Here is a 14,566-nt window from a genome sequence, read left to right on the forward strand (position 1 = left end):
GCTAGACACCAAATTAATTAGTAGTTAATTAATTCATAAACTGGCTCTGTGAGAGGCTGCTCCTCCCCAAGTGCAGGACCAACAGAGTTAGGAACTCCTTCGTCCCCCGTGCCATCAAACTGTTCAACTCCTCACTGGGGGGGGTCAAGAGGAACAAGAAGAACTTTTATTTTTATTTTTATATCTTTATATCTTTATATGGGTGTTTGGTTTTTGGAGTGTTTTATTTGTGACAGTGCTGAGTGAGTGAGATGGAGATGTCAATTTCCCCGAGGGAACCTCCCAAAGGGATTAATAAAGTCGTCTGAATCTCAATCTGAATCTGTCCAGGTAGTGACCGCTGTGCACCGGCCGTACCAGCAGATGGCGGTAATGCGCACCTTTTAGTTACCTGCTAACTAAACAGAAGAAGAAGAAATCGACGATCCTTTATGACGTCAGTGGTGGGGGCGGGGCTTCAGGGATACGGGGCGGGGCTTCTGGGGTGTGGGGGCGTGGTTTCAGTGGTGTGGGGGCGGGGCTTCATGGATGCGAGGAGGAACGTGAGGGAAACATGGCGTCCTCCACTGGCTGCGAGCATTATGCGAGGAGCTGCTTGTTAAAAGTAAGTGAACGTCGTGGTGGCGAATCATTTATTTTCCCTACAAACCTGAGGTAAATGCCGAAGGCGGCTGAAGGCGCCCACCTGAGCGAGCATCCTCGTCCCTCAGACCCGGAAACGTTGTCTTTGTTTTTTTTTTACGTGTACAGTTGCATTATTTTTTTACCTGAGCTGGTGTCGGTCATACTTGAACGTAGCTAAACATTTATGGTCGCAATGCGATTAAAACGTCACTGAATTTCCCGTCTCGCACACCTGTAACAAGGAATAATAGTTCAGGTCGGAAAACACAGTCCCAGCAAACGGTTCACAGTTTGAAAACCGTAATTTTCTGTCTTCTGGTGAGCATTTGTGCGTGTAAATCACCAACATGTCCTTATTTCAGCACTTATGAAATCGTTGTTGCGTTACCTGCCGTTTACAAAGGCAGGTGGGGTTGTAACATCACACAAAATGTACCTGCAGTTGTCATTTATTGCCACGACACAACCATTTTGAGGAATGCAGCCTGAACCACGTCACTGGTCGATTGTACTGCAGTTAAAAGACATTTTCATTCATAAAAATGGCCAATAATATGTCCACTAAAGGTCAAACGAGGTAGCAGCTGACACTGTATCCCTTCAGGTTGCTCTTAACTAGAGAACATCTGTCTTATCTCACTGTCCCAATGCTTGTGCTACTCTTTCCTGCTGTCCAAACAACAATAATAATAAAATAAGGCACTCTTCATCCAAAAGTCTCAGTGCCACAGAGCCAGTTCAAGGTTCCTTTATTTGTCACACCAAATATATTCAGACATACAAGGAATGAAATTGCGTTTCCCTCTCATCCACGGTGCAATAAAAGCAGATAAAAACAATACATAAAAACAGACAACAATAGTGCAACACGTTGTGGCAATAAAGTGCTATGAAGAGTTTCTGTTTAAGTTCAAGTGCCTTAGACCAGTGTTTCTCAATCCTGGTCCTCGTGGGCCCCTGTCCTGCATGTTTTAGTTGTTTCCCTGCACCAACACACCTGATTCTAATTAAAGGTCCTCATTAGCTTGTCACCAAGGTCTGCACAACTCTGTTGATGACACAGGTACTTGTATCACGGCGTGTTGAAGCAGAGTAGCATCTAAAACACGCAGGACAGGGGCCCACGAGGACCAGGATTGAGAAACACTGCATTAGACCAAGGACAGTAGGACCAGACTGGGGGGGAGAGCTGGCAGAGAGTTCAGCCTCCTAACAGCCTGCTGGTCCCTCGGCCTGCTGGTCCTCGCCTGAAGGCTCCTAAGTTAGTCTCCTTCCTGATGGCAGAATAGTGAAGCAGTTATGGGTGGAGTGGGTGATGCCTGTGATCTTGAGGGCTTTGCAGGTCAGGCGTGTATTGTAGATACATAGTTAAAACTAACAATAATAAGTCATAATAAGTCACCTAGGACACAGACTATTCCAACTCCTCCCCTCTGGACGGCGCTACAGAGCACTGTACGCTAAAACCTCCAGACACAAGGACAGTTTCTTCCCCCAAGCTGTTGCTCTGATGAACTCTCACAATTGATAGAGTCTCGGAGAAATCCATCACTGTGCAATGACAATAACAGTAATTTAATGGCACTCTCACGTGCTGCAACAATGCACCTTCCAACAATAATCATGTCTGCCTCATTCTGCTGCACCTTTCACTTTAAAAAAATTGTATATATGTTATTTTATTTAGAGCCGTCATTTTTCTACCTCATACTGCTGCACTTTTTTTTTGCTGCACCCAGTTTTTTGACTATATATATGTTAATAAGTGCCACATCTGTTTATTTACTGTTTTCTATTTTTAAATCTGGTACAGTGAGCGAAATAACCGGAGTCAAATTCCTTGTTGGACAATGTTCAACTTGGCCAATAAAGCTGATTCTGATTCTGATCAAACTCAACTTAAAAACACCTTCCTGAATAGAAAAGGTTTTTAGGCCAGTCATAAGAGTCCAGTGTCTGTGCCGCCCTTAGAGGGTCAGGGAGACTGATCCATAAGCGGGGCGCTACTGAGCCAAAGGCCTGGTCCCCCATGGTGTAGAGTTGGGTGTTGGGAACCAGGAGGAGCGAGCAGTTTGTAGATCTGAGGGTGCAGGTAGAGGTTTGGGGAGTAATGAGTTCTTGTGGGTACGGAGGTGCATGTCCATTTATGCACTTATTGGTGAGGAGTAGGACTTTGTATTCGATCTGGGTTGAGACAGGGAGTCAGTGGAATGAGTGGAGGACGGGTGTTATGTGCTCATATTTCCGGACTCTCATTAGGATCCTGGCAGCTCTGTTTTGAATGTATTGTAGTTTCTGGATGTTCTTGCCAGTGATCCCAGTGAAGAGTGAGTTACAGTAGTCCAGTCTAGAGGAGATGAATGTGTGGACAAGCTTCTCTTCATCTGACAGGGTTAAAGTGGGGAGTTTAGTTAAAGGTCACGTGAGGGTCAAACCTAACTCCCAGAGTAGTGACTGTGGAGGAGAGGGAAATGACCTGACCCTCGAAGGTGAGATGAGTTATGGAGGATGACTGAACCTGGTGTGGACGAACAAGGAGGGCTTCGGTTTAGCTACTGTTTAGCTGGAGAAAGTTGTTGCTCATCCATGTCTTTATCTCCCCAAGACAGGCGGAGAGACATGAAATGGCTGCAGAGGGGCAACAGACAAAGGGCAGGAGACCTTGTTGAGTTTATTGATATGAACGATATTAGTCATTAAAACAAAATTGTTCTGAGATAGTGGGAATCTATTAATGCGTCTCACTCCTACTAGCACGTGCCGCCCTTGCATGCACACTAATTTACTCACTTTGTTTGAATCATATACCAACTTACGTGATGATGTTTGTGTAAGGAAAAATAAATCTTTTGGAGTTTGGCAATGTCCCTTTTGCATTTCGTCGTTGTGTGCTACCCTTCCTCTTCTTGATCAAAACTCTACAGGTTCTCCCTGATATTTTCTCATGGCCACGTTTATGAGATGTGCACATTTATCTCTCCACTTGTCAGACGTTTACACGTCACAAAAACAAAGAAAGAGATAAGAAAAAAAACGTGGGTTAACAGACCAATTGAAGCCAGGCGAACAGGGAATGTGGGTTGCAGTCCAAGGGTGTGTGTGTGTAACTATGTTAATGTTTCTTCATGCTGCAGGCACCCTGCTGTGGGAAACTGTATGTGTGTCGGCTGTGCCACGATGCAGAGGAGAATCACCAGATGGATCGTTTCAAAGTCAGAGAGGTGCAGTGCTCCAAGTGCCAGACTTTGCAGCAGGTACGTGTGAAACATCAACTGTAACTGATGGATTCCAGTTTACATTAAGCAGCACTATTCAGTCCTCATGAATGTTCCTTTTGGTCTTTTTTGCTGTATGCTGGTATGTCATTCCTGGTACCGGTAAATGTTTAGTATCCCTCTTTTAGGCACAGCAGATCTGTCAGGAGTGTCAAGAGCAGTTTGGGGAGTATTACTGTGATATTTGCCACTTGTTTGACAAAGATAAGAAGCAGTATCACTGTCATCCCTGTGGAATATGCAGGTGAGAGATAGTTTAGGTTACATAAACACACCTAAACAGCTTTTTACATTTAATATGGATTCATTTTGTAACTTCAAAATTACTTCAACAATCCCTCAAGAGGAAATTAATCAACTTTTGTGGACGATTTTGCCACTGTAATTCATGTTTAGCTGAAAGATAATAAATGACAATCCAATACGGGCAACCTAAGATCTGCACATCAGGTGAGGGGGCGGCACAGTGGGTTTCGCTGACCTAAGCATTTCCTGCCTCTCTTCAATAATTAACGATGTGAAGATGAGTTGAAGAATATTTTAGGATCAACATGGCTTTGAGAAAATTTAGAAGAGATTTAGAGGCGAAAGGGATTAAACAAGACTTGGAGGAATTTGTTGTGGCTGCAGAGCAGAGGTGTAAGGACTTGGAAGATTCTTCTTTTCTCTTCACTTTATGAGGTAACCCCCCCATGCCCCCTCATGTGATGTTTTGCAGTTCTTGGGTTGACAGTGTTGATTGAAATTTTTTTTTTCTCATCCAAAAATTGTTCAATATGCAGTCGGTACTAATCAATACATTGCATATGTTTTGAGCTCTGCAGGATTGGGCCTAGCGAGAAGTATTTTCATTGTGAGAAATGCAATCTCTGTTTAGTCAAGGAGCTGCAAGGAAACCACAAGGTAATTTTGACAATGCATCTGTTCCTGACTCACTCTGACCATGTTCTGTTTGAGCAGATAGTCCTTACTGCTTTCATTTTCTTTTCCTCATGTGTTTCTTTCTCATGTGTTTTAGTGTGTTGAAAATGTGTCAAGGCAGAACTGCCCGGTGTGTATGGAGGTAATGACACGTATAATACATAAAGGCAGAGGGGTGTTTGATGTTCATTGCAATCTTTTTGTGTGCAATTTGATGTGATTTCATTCTTTCTTTTTTCGTACAGGATATCCACACATCCAGGATTGGCTCTCATGTACTTCCCTGCGGCCACCTTTTACACAAGTATGACCCATGATTCTCATCCATCATTGATTGTTTTTGTTCAGATTGTGCAGCTGAAGCATGTAAATATCTGTTTATTTTCTGAAAAAGTGGGATGGGAAATGTGACTAAAAGCAATGAGTAACAATTTGCACATCAGTAATTCAATGAAGTTCATTGTGTCTTGGCTTATAATTAATTTAGCTGTTTCTTTTATCTCAGACTAGGTTTTTAGGTTATTGTTTTTTTATTTTTATTGACATGTTTCGGATGAAAACTTCCGCCTTCATCGGTGTCACATGATGGTGTTTGACTCATCATTTATCAGCTGATGCAAGCAATGCAGGCGACTCATCCGTCACGCCCTCTGCTCTCCGTTCGCCCTCTCACCATCATGTGACACTCTGATGAAGGCGGAGATTTTCCACCAAAACATGTCAGGTAAACAAAAACCTAAAAACCTTGTCCAAGATTTAAAAACAAAAAGACAGCGAAGTTAATTTGCATGTCATTTAGACGATATTTGATTGATGGGGCCACAAAGACAACATTATTACATTTTGCAGTTAAGATTTTATTTTATTTTTGTTCCAATTGCAAAATTAATTTGAATTTTATGGCAGCATAACATCTCCATATCTGGGACAGGAGGAAAGGCTAAAAGGTGTATTATGTAAGGAAAAATGTATTTGCAGACAGACTTCACTCAGTATGGTATTGCTGCATCAGAATAGTATGTGTAAAATATGAATAACATTATGAAACCAGGATAACAATGTGTCTTTGCTCACGTCTTCTGCAGGACCTGCTTTGATGACATGGCCAGAACTGGGTATGAACAAATAAACATCTTTTCCCCCTGAAATATAATTTAGTATTTAAGGAACTGAGAAACGGACAGCTTTCTCCATTTAGTAATTTTATTAGATAATGAGCAAACAAGAATCCTGATATTTGGAAGCAGGGCATAGTTTGTTCCCGATCAGAGGTCTGATCAGGTTTTTTGATTTAAAAGTGAATATGTGTATTTTAAATTAATTAAGACTGTGAAAATGATTCCTGAAGCAATGATTAAAGGAGATCTGCTGCTGTTTTTGTGCATTTATTTATTAGTTTGTTTGTCTGTGTTCAGAGCGTACCGCTGCCCTCTGTGTATGCACTCTGCTTGGAACATGAAGGAGCACTGGGACGAGATAGACAAAGAGATTGAGCAATCGCCAATGCCCCCCGAATACCAGGGTGCAACTGTTAAAGTGAGATTACATCATAATTTGCATTTCATTCTTAATTTTTGTAATTTATTAATTTTCTTTAATTCTGCACGGAAAGTCCAGCAACTGCCACAATTGCTACAATCAACTTTTTTTTTTCAGTGTCCATTAAGATGGGAGGATTAAAAATTTAAAAAAAGTTTAAATGTTGACAGGCACCCCCATGCATTACTTTTTCTTTTTTCTTCCTCATTCTAGATTATTTGTAATGACTGCCAAGCCCATTGCATAGTACCCTTCCACGTGTTGGGGATGAAATGCACTGCCTGTGGCTCCTACAACACAGCACAGGATGGAGGACTCATCCAGCTGCAGGAGGATGCTGACGACGGGGACGACGTGGAGATGGAGCCAGAGCCAGAGCCGCAGCCACAAGATCAGCCTGAGTCACATGTGCCACAGCATTAGTACCCTCTCCAAAAGCTGTAAGATATTTGCACCGCTCGCATTTGACACCACGACTTCATTGTATTAACTTAAATCCGGCATAATGGTGTGTTCAAAACAAAAGCTGAGCAAAACCTTGCATTATTCAGGGTTGCATTCTCCAGGCATCATATATTCACCATTTGGAACGGAGGGGAAGAGGTTGCCTCGTAGGAATGTTTATTTTCACCATCAACGAAAAATCGCTTCTGTTGCTGCTCTGTGCCTGATGTGGACGTTTTCTTACCTTCTTGAAACACGATAATTTTCTCATAATGTAGCTTTTAATACTGAATGTACCATAAATTTCATAACTTCATAACTGTGTTTTATTATGTAATATTTCCTTTTCTGGGCTTTTATCATAATTAGCGAAGTAGGGAGAATTTTTGATTGTTTGTCGCAGTGAATTTTGTGTGAGTGGTAAAAAAAAAAATACTCATTGTAATTTCTTACTATGAAGTAAGTAGAGCAAATGATGGATGGATGAAAAGATGAGTTTAAAAGAGGTGGGCAGTAATGTAGTGTGGAGGTGAGATCACCTCTCACATGTGTGTTCAAGTTTATTTTTAAAGCACTTTAAAAACAACAGCTGACCAAAGTGCTGGACAAGGGAAAGAAAAATAAAAGCAACACAGGACAACGTAAAACATAAAACAATCATGGCGAGTTAAATGCTAGTGAGTAAAAATGAGTTTTAAGATGAGATTTAAAAACAGCCATAGGCGTCTGTGCAGCGGTAGCTCAGTCCAGGGTTTGGGGCCAGTTACTGCAAAGGCCCCTGCTCTTTAGCCTGGAGGGGGGAACTGATGGGTGGAGTTGGTCAGCTGACCTTAGAGCCCTAGAAGATCTATGGACATTTAAAAGACCTGAGAAATAAGAAGGTGTAAGACCATGTAAAGATTTCAAAGAAATTAAATAATTTTAAAATTGATCCTATAACAGACGGGGAGCCAATGAAAAGCTGCGAGCACAGGTTTAATATGGTCCCGCCCAGTACTCGAGTTGAGGGGGGATGAGGGGGGTTTGGCATCCCCCCTGAAATAAAAACGGTCAAAATCATCCCCCCTGTAAAACTGCCATCCCCCCTTTCCATCCCTTATGTCATTTAATCAATGAATGTGGTTTTACTGCTATTTCAACATTTAGAGTCATCACCAGAAAAATAACTTATTTTCACCTGTTTCAAGTAAATTTTCACTTGAAATAAGTAGAAAAATCTGCCAGTGGGAGAAGATTTATCTTCTCCCACTGGCAAAAAAATCTTGTTCCACATGCAGATTTTTCTACTTATTTTAAGTGAAAATCTACTTGAAAAAGGTGAAAATTGTTGTTTTTTCCAGTGATGAGTCTTGTTTTAAGTGTAATGAGATTTTTTTTACTAAAATGAGACATTTTAAATAGAAATAAGACATATATTCTTGTTAAGATTTTGAGTTTTTGCAGTGTTCCGTTTTACTTATCCTGTGAAGGACAGAGGCATATTGATAAGTTCAGAAAACTTTTTATTTTTGTGTTTTGATGTATTTCACGTAAGCCAAGTGGATATTTAAAGCTTACAGAAGGCTGCATTTAACTGCTGCTATGTCATTCCTGCAGTATTTCTGCAGGTGTTTTGGCCAGTGCTATTATTTGTAATATATGATATTATTTGTAATCAGCACAAATGATCTGTCCCCATATGATAAAATCCACCATCCCCCCTGATTTTCTTTTTTTACAACTTGTGGTGAGGAGGAGAGCTGCAGACGGGACGGGGAGGGACAGCTAACGCCTGCATACAGGGCATTGCAGTAGTCTAGGCGGGATGACACAAAGCAAACAAACAAACAAAAGAAAGATAAAAATGATTTAACCTTGGCCAAATCCTCAACTGGAAGAAACTCGATTTTACAACTGCATTAATTTGTTTCAGTGCAAAATTACACCAAGGTTTTTGGCAGTACCTTTGACATGTGGCTCTAGGGGCCCTAGATCTACATATGAGTCACAGGCAGCACTGGGATGAAAAACTAGGACCTCAGTTTTATTTTCATTAAAGTCTAAAAAGTTTAAAGCCATCCAGGCGTTGATGTCCTCCAGACAGTGGAGTAAACAGTGGGAGTCGTTGTGTTTTAATGGCATGTAAATTTGCGTGTCATCAGCATGGCAGTTAAAAGAGATGTTATATTTTCTAAGAGTGGATCCCAGGGGGAGCATGTAAAGGGAAAAAAAGTATAGGCCCCAGAATAGACCCTTTAGGAAGGCCAAAAGGGAGAGGAGCAGAGGGGGATACCGATCCCTCCAGGCAGACAGAAAAACGTCTGTTAGGTTATGATGTAAACCATTTCAGAGCAGCGCTTATGATGCCAGCATAGTGTTCCAGACGGGAGATTAAAATGCCGTGATCTACAGTGTCAAATGCAGCTGTAAGATCAAGGAGGATCAGGATGGCAGAATCTCCAGAGTCAGTGATTGACAACAAATCATTAAAACCTTAAGTAGTGCTGATGCAGTGCTGTGGAGGGCTTTAAAACCAGATTGGAGAGGTTCCAGGATACCATGTGTATCTAAAAAGACTGTAGTTGTTGCAGCACAAGTTTCTCCAGAATCTTGGATAAAAATGGATGTTTCAAAATAGATATGTAGTTGGAAAGTACTGAAGTGTCTACATTGGGTTTTTTAATCAATGGCTGAACAACAGCGTGCTTAAACTTCTTAGGCATGGCTACGTAGACAAGTGCTATTGTTTATAATTGCTAAAATGCTGGGACCTGTACTCTCAATTGTCTGTTTAATGAGAAGTGAAGGAACACTATCTACCGGACCCAATGAAATTTTCATTTGGCCCACGGATTTGCTTAAAGCTGAGAGAGATATTGGCTCAAACTGACTAAAAGTGACAGGGCAGGAGACAGAGATGGAGGGGTCGATAGAGGGAGGGGTTATCAGAGCTCTGATGATGGTCATTTTGGATGTAAAGCACTGCTGGAATTTTTCACCACTAACTGAGGAGGTGTCCAACTCAACAGGCTGGTGGATATTGAGAGCAGTGTTAATAGTATTAAAAAGAACACAGGGTTTGTTACAATTGCCTGCAACAATATCCGAAAAATATTTATTTTTTTCAGATTTAACAGTTTTTTTTATACCAGTTTCCTTTTAAAATGTCAAAAGATACATGTAATTTATCTTTTTTCCACCTGCGTTCCGCCCTAATACACTCTTGAAGTGTCAGTTAGCCATGGCTCTTTTTTTGTTTAAAAGGTGCAACGCTGTCCAGGATGTTTTCGCAGGTAGAATAAAAAGCAGAGGTGAGTCGTTCAGTATCAAAATGAACGGGTATTCGAACCTCAGCAGCACTTTTAAATGCAGCAGAGAAACGAGTAGCAGTAGTAGGATTTATAATACGGCACCTGCGCAAAAGCGGTATGACCGTCAGAAGGGATTTCAAATGTGATCATGTGATCAGAGAAAACCACGTCATGGACCTTTAGGTTTTGCACAGGTAGCCCACAGGATAGCACTAAATCTAACATGTGCCCCTGTATTTGAGTGCAGCCAGACACATGTTAAACAAGATTAAAAGACTATGAGGTTAATAAAATTGTTTGAAAGAGGTTTGGAGGGGCAGCAAACATGAATGAACCATTAAACCACGATCATATTTAGTCGTGATCTGCGACAGAAAGTGAGAAAAGTCCTGAATGAAATCCTTATTTTATTTCTTGTGTGTGGATTTATATACGGACTTGTTGTTGATGGGAGGAATGATTTCTTGAATCGTTCTTTGTGACAGCAGAGCAGCAGCAGTCTCTTGGAAAAAGAGCTCCATTGTTCCTCCAGTGTCATTTACTGGCTGGGATGGACTGGCCATGATGGAGACTTCCTAACTGTCTCCAGTGTCTCCATATTGTGGCCAAAGGGTTTTTTTCTTTCAGTCTTGTAGATTAGTTTGTTGATCCTGCCAGGATATCTGGAGCTGGTGCTGCTCCCCCAGAAAACCACAGCAAAAGAATGTTTGTCTTGTGTTAATTTCCAATTATGGAAACATATTACACTTTTTGGTATGAAAAGTTTTCAGATCATACTGATGCATCATACATGTCTGCTTGCACCACTGCGGTGGGACATTAACTTCCTGTTTAGTTGTTTGGTTTGAACACGTAACAGAGGAGTGTGCCAGTGTTTGCAGTTTGTTGATATATTTTAATTATAGTTTGCTCTTCAGGCTTGGAATCCATCCCAGCATTCCCTGGCTGAGTTGAAGGGGGGCACTATGGCCAGGAGGCCAGTCAATCGAAGGATTTCTGCATTGACAAGCACAGATGTTTTAAAGTCAGTCATTCTGATCTGCATGCCTTCAGACTACAGTGGGTGACCCACAGAAGCCTTGTGATGATTTCAAACACTGGAAAGTCTCGTGATCACCGACTGGGTGGCAGACCAGCACTCATCTCATGGCTGCAGGGACCGTGCCATATGTTATCTAACTGGTTTCAGCAGGATGTAACAGATTTGTTGTTTATGAAGTGAATTATCTCTTGGAAGTTTCACAGAAGACTGCTGGCTCTCGTTTGTCAGGAAAAAGGGAAGGATTCGGAGTTGTTGTGGTTTCTCTTTTTTTGTCTGTTTTATTGTATAAATCTTCTGTGACTCAGATGTTTTCTGCTTGTCTGCTCTCAATCTTTTAACATCTGATGTTAGATCCCTCTCCATGATTTTTACAGGTGAGAACTTTTTTTTGGACAAAGTTTAATTTCAGTTAAAAAGCTCTGTTTCAGACCATGATCCTTCATTTGAATGTAAATTAAGGCCAATCAATTGACAAATAACTGAAATGAGATACAATTTGCATTATTCATTTTAAAAAAAAGCTTGTATTATGGGTTAACTAAAAATGTATTAAAATCTATTCATTTGTACATGTGATTGAACATTGATTTGGATGGTCCATAAATAGATTTTTTTAATCATTTATTGCAGATTCTTAACAGATGTCACTGATTTCCAGGATCAATCACCTGCTGGAATCAGTTAACTGTAATGCAAGGCAAGCCCTCTGTTCAATATAACTTCACAAGGCTTTTTTTTTTTTTTTTTAATTCAGCCTGGAAAGCTGTTTAGTTTTCCCTTTTCAAGAATTCAAATATTCTCATGTTCATACAGCAGTCAAGTACATAAGCACCATTGTTACAGAATTACCACTCATGCAAATCTAAATAAAATCCAAGTGTACTTTGATGACAAAGTGGTCCGTTATCAAGCCAACATGTTTCCGTACAACCGCAAGCCTGCAGCTGACTGGAGTTCTGCTTGGGTCAGATGCTATCTCCCCTCGCTGGTGCTGGCTCAGGCGTTGTGAATTGGATGGTAAAACACACTGGGGCACAAGTCGCAGTGGCTCCAGCTTGGATCGTCAAAGGTCTATCTGTGGAGAAAGATAGAGTTGGTGGCGTGGCACTCTCAGGGAGATGATTGGGAACTGCAGGGACTTCCGTTTCTCTTGTTCTTTGGGTTTTATTAGTTTCTGGATGAAGCAAGGGTCCTGGTTCTGGTAGAATAACAATCTGAGTGTCAACAGAATTCCCCGCAGCATCTGAATCGGGGATACCCAGAAGAATGTCTGCACCCAGGGCAGTCTGACCCAGGCCAGTCTGAGAAGTATCAATGTCTGCACCCAGGCCAGTCTGAGAAGCATCAATGTCTGCACCCAGGCCAGTCTGAGAAGTACCAATGTCTGCACCCAGGGCAGTCTGAGAAGCATCAACGTCTGCACCCAGGCCAGTCTGAGAAGCATCAACGTCTGCACCCAGGCCAGTCTGAGAAGCATCAACGTCTGCACCCAGGGCAGTCTGAGAAGCATCAATGTCTGTGGAAGTTTGTGGATCCTCTGGGTTTGCAGGAGGTTCGACATCTGACGTGTGAAGGACGTCCAATGCTTCATCCTCCTGCTCGCTATCAAGCCCGCCATCCCCTGGTACTTTGTTCTCAGAGTGAACCAAAGTCTCCTCCGATGAGTCGGACTCTGAAGATTTGGATGAATCTTCACCCACATTTAGACAAATCTGTTTAAAGAAAAAACATTTTTTTTATAATAAAGTGTTTTAAATTTGCACACATTTCTATAACGTGGTGCGTTGAAGCCAGTGGAGATGTAACTCACAGGTTTACATTGTACCACAGTCATCATGACAATAGCACACAGTAGGGTTCCCAGAGCTGCCATTGTGGGTATTCCTGTAATTGCAGAAACATGTAATATAAGCAATTAAATTTTATTTATATAGCGTCTATTCCAACAAGTTGTCTCCTGGATCTTTCCAGAGACCCAGAACATGACCCCCGAGCAATTATTACAAAAACATAAACGATGGCAGGTAAAAACTCCCCTAGTGGGAGAAAAACCTTAAGCCAAACAGTGGCAAGAAAAAACTCTGCTTTAGGAGGGAAGAAACCTGGACCAGGATCATAAAGGGGAGACCCTCCTGCCAGAGGCCAGCTGGGCAGAGCAGGAAAAGGGAGATCAGAAAGAGAGAATAAAGAACAATGGTTAACTTGTGCAATACAGGGACGACTATATGAACAGATGTAGACAACAGACACTGAGGTCAGTAGGTATCCAGAAAGGTGGAAGCAAGCAGTGGGATGATACGAATCCTTTATTTTCTCCCTCAATGGGGAAACTCACTTTGTTGGCAGCAGTATACTTAACACACACATGCAGGGGAGGGGTAAAAAAAAAGTAAGATTACAAAATATGAACAGTATATTAAAAAAAAGAAACTGTGCAAATAAGCAGGTAGAATGTGTGTGAGGTAGACAGGCAGATATTGCACATCTTGAGGGTGTTTGATACACAAAGCAACCCTCAGACAAGCGTACATGCAGTATTTACATATACTTAACTGCAATATTTACTAGAATTAAGGACTGGTTATACACATTTTAAGCACGATATCACCTTATATTTTAACAAATTAAAACAATCCTCTAAAATAAGCGCTTAGAGAGCAAAGTCAGAAAGCTTTGAACTAAGATTATTCCTGTAAAGCGCCGGTGGTAACCACTGCACTGCTCACTTAGACTTGACCTCTCCCAAACCGCATTTCTAAATATTGATCTGCAAAAAGAGTTACCTTGCTTTCAAACTTACCTCAAGAGCTGTATAGCGTCACTCTAAAAGCAGGTTTAAAATTTGCCAATCCAGGCTAAAGCATTGAGATACAGCATGACTTCTTGAACTGCTTTGGGCCTTTTAAAGGACTGCTGATACTTTACGTCATCCAGCTCAAGTTCCGGGGAGGTTTACAAAACTAACCGAAGCGGAATTAGGCAACACCAAGATAAACTGAAATTATAGTGCTAGGGATTCTAGGACAATGGCAGTAAATGCATCAAAAGTGGCTTTATAAAAAAAACATGTTTTATAGTTTGTAAACAGGAAGAACCCCATCTAGACTACAAGTGGGAGGGAGTAATAGTATAGTACTATCAAAACAGTGCAAAGCACCATACTTTCTGTAAGTGAAAGTTGTTTTGATTCTGTAGTTCCTTGTTGAGCTTTCTAAACTTGAAATTGTGGGATAGTGGTCATCTGGGGCTTTAAATTTTCTCAAAAATTGTTAAGATGCCATGTGGTAAATATGCTGCTGTTTGTTTTGGCTCGTCTTGCTCAGTGTTTGATTAACTACTGTTGAGTCCAGCACTTCAATGCATGCCAGCTTGTGTGGTGACAGACTGCCAAATAAAAGCTTTGAAACATGGAACAGTTGAAAGTGCATATC

The 14,566-nt window shown here is 41.3% G+C and overlaps 2 protein-coding genes across 2 annotated transcripts; one reads left to right on the plus strand and one right to left on the minus strand.

The window, feature by feature from the left end:
• The first annotated feature begins 520 nt into the window (after window positions 1-520).
• Window positions 521-12,028, plus strand: rchy1 (ring finger and CHY zinc finger domain containing 1). The gene is made up of 10 exons (XM_061730445.1): window positions 521-604; window positions 3,759-3,878; window positions 4,028-4,143; window positions 4,724-4,802; window positions 4,918-4,962; window positions 5,066-5,124; window positions 5,906-5,935; window positions 6,236-6,356; window positions 6,573-6,799; window positions 11,011-12,028. Exons 1-9 carry the CDS (start codon window positions 554-556, stop codon window positions 6,780-6,782), a joined length of 831 nt encoding a protein of 276 aa, XP_061586429.1. The 5' UTR covers window positions 521-553; the 3' UTR covers window positions 6,783-6,799; window positions 11,011-12,028.
• Window positions 11,774-13,962, minus strand: LOC133451417 (uncharacterized). The gene is made up of 3 exons (XM_061730446.1): window positions 13,936-13,962; window positions 12,946-13,019; window positions 11,774-12,847 (listed from the first exon to the last, which is right to left on the minus strand). Exons 2-3 carry the CDS (start codon window positions 13,006-13,008, stop codon window positions 12,101-12,103), a joined length of 810 nt encoding a protein of 269 aa, XP_061586430.1. The 5' UTR covers window positions 13,009-13,019; window positions 13,936-13,962; the 3' UTR covers window positions 11,774-12,100.
• Between the last annotated feature and the right edge of the window lie 604 nt (window positions 13,963-14,566).

The sequence above is a fragment of the Cololabis saira genome, chromosome 9, assembly GCF_033807715.1.
Source record: "Cololabis saira isolate AMF1-May2022 chromosome 9, fColSai1.1, whole genome shotgun sequence".
NCBI lineage: Eukaryota > Metazoa > Chordata > Actinopteri > Beloniformes > Belonidae > Cololabis > Cololabis saira.

Excerpts from the sequence above, each read along its gene's own strand:
- rchy1 (XM_061730445.1), top strand. The coding sequence starts at position 554 with ATGGCGTCCTCCACTGGCTGCGAGCATTATGCGAGGAGCTGCTTGTTA. Across the intron at positions 605-3,758 it reads CGAGGAGCTGCTTGTTAAAA|GCACCCTGCTGTGGGAAACT; the intron begins GTAAGTGAACGT and ends TTCATGCTGCAG. Across the intron at positions 3,879-4,027 it reads AGTGCCAGACTTTGCAGCAG|GCACAGCAGATCTGTCAGGA; the intron begins GTACGTGTGAAA and ends TCCCTCTTTTAG.
- LOC133451417 (XM_061730446.1), bottom strand. The coding sequence starts at position 13,008 with ATGGCAGCTCTGGGAACCCTACTGTGTGCTATTGTCATGATGACTGTG. Across the intron at positions 12,848-12,945 it reads CTGTGGTACAATGTAAACCT|ATTTGTCTAAATGTGGGTGA; the intron begins GTGAGTTACATC and ends TTCTTTAAACAG.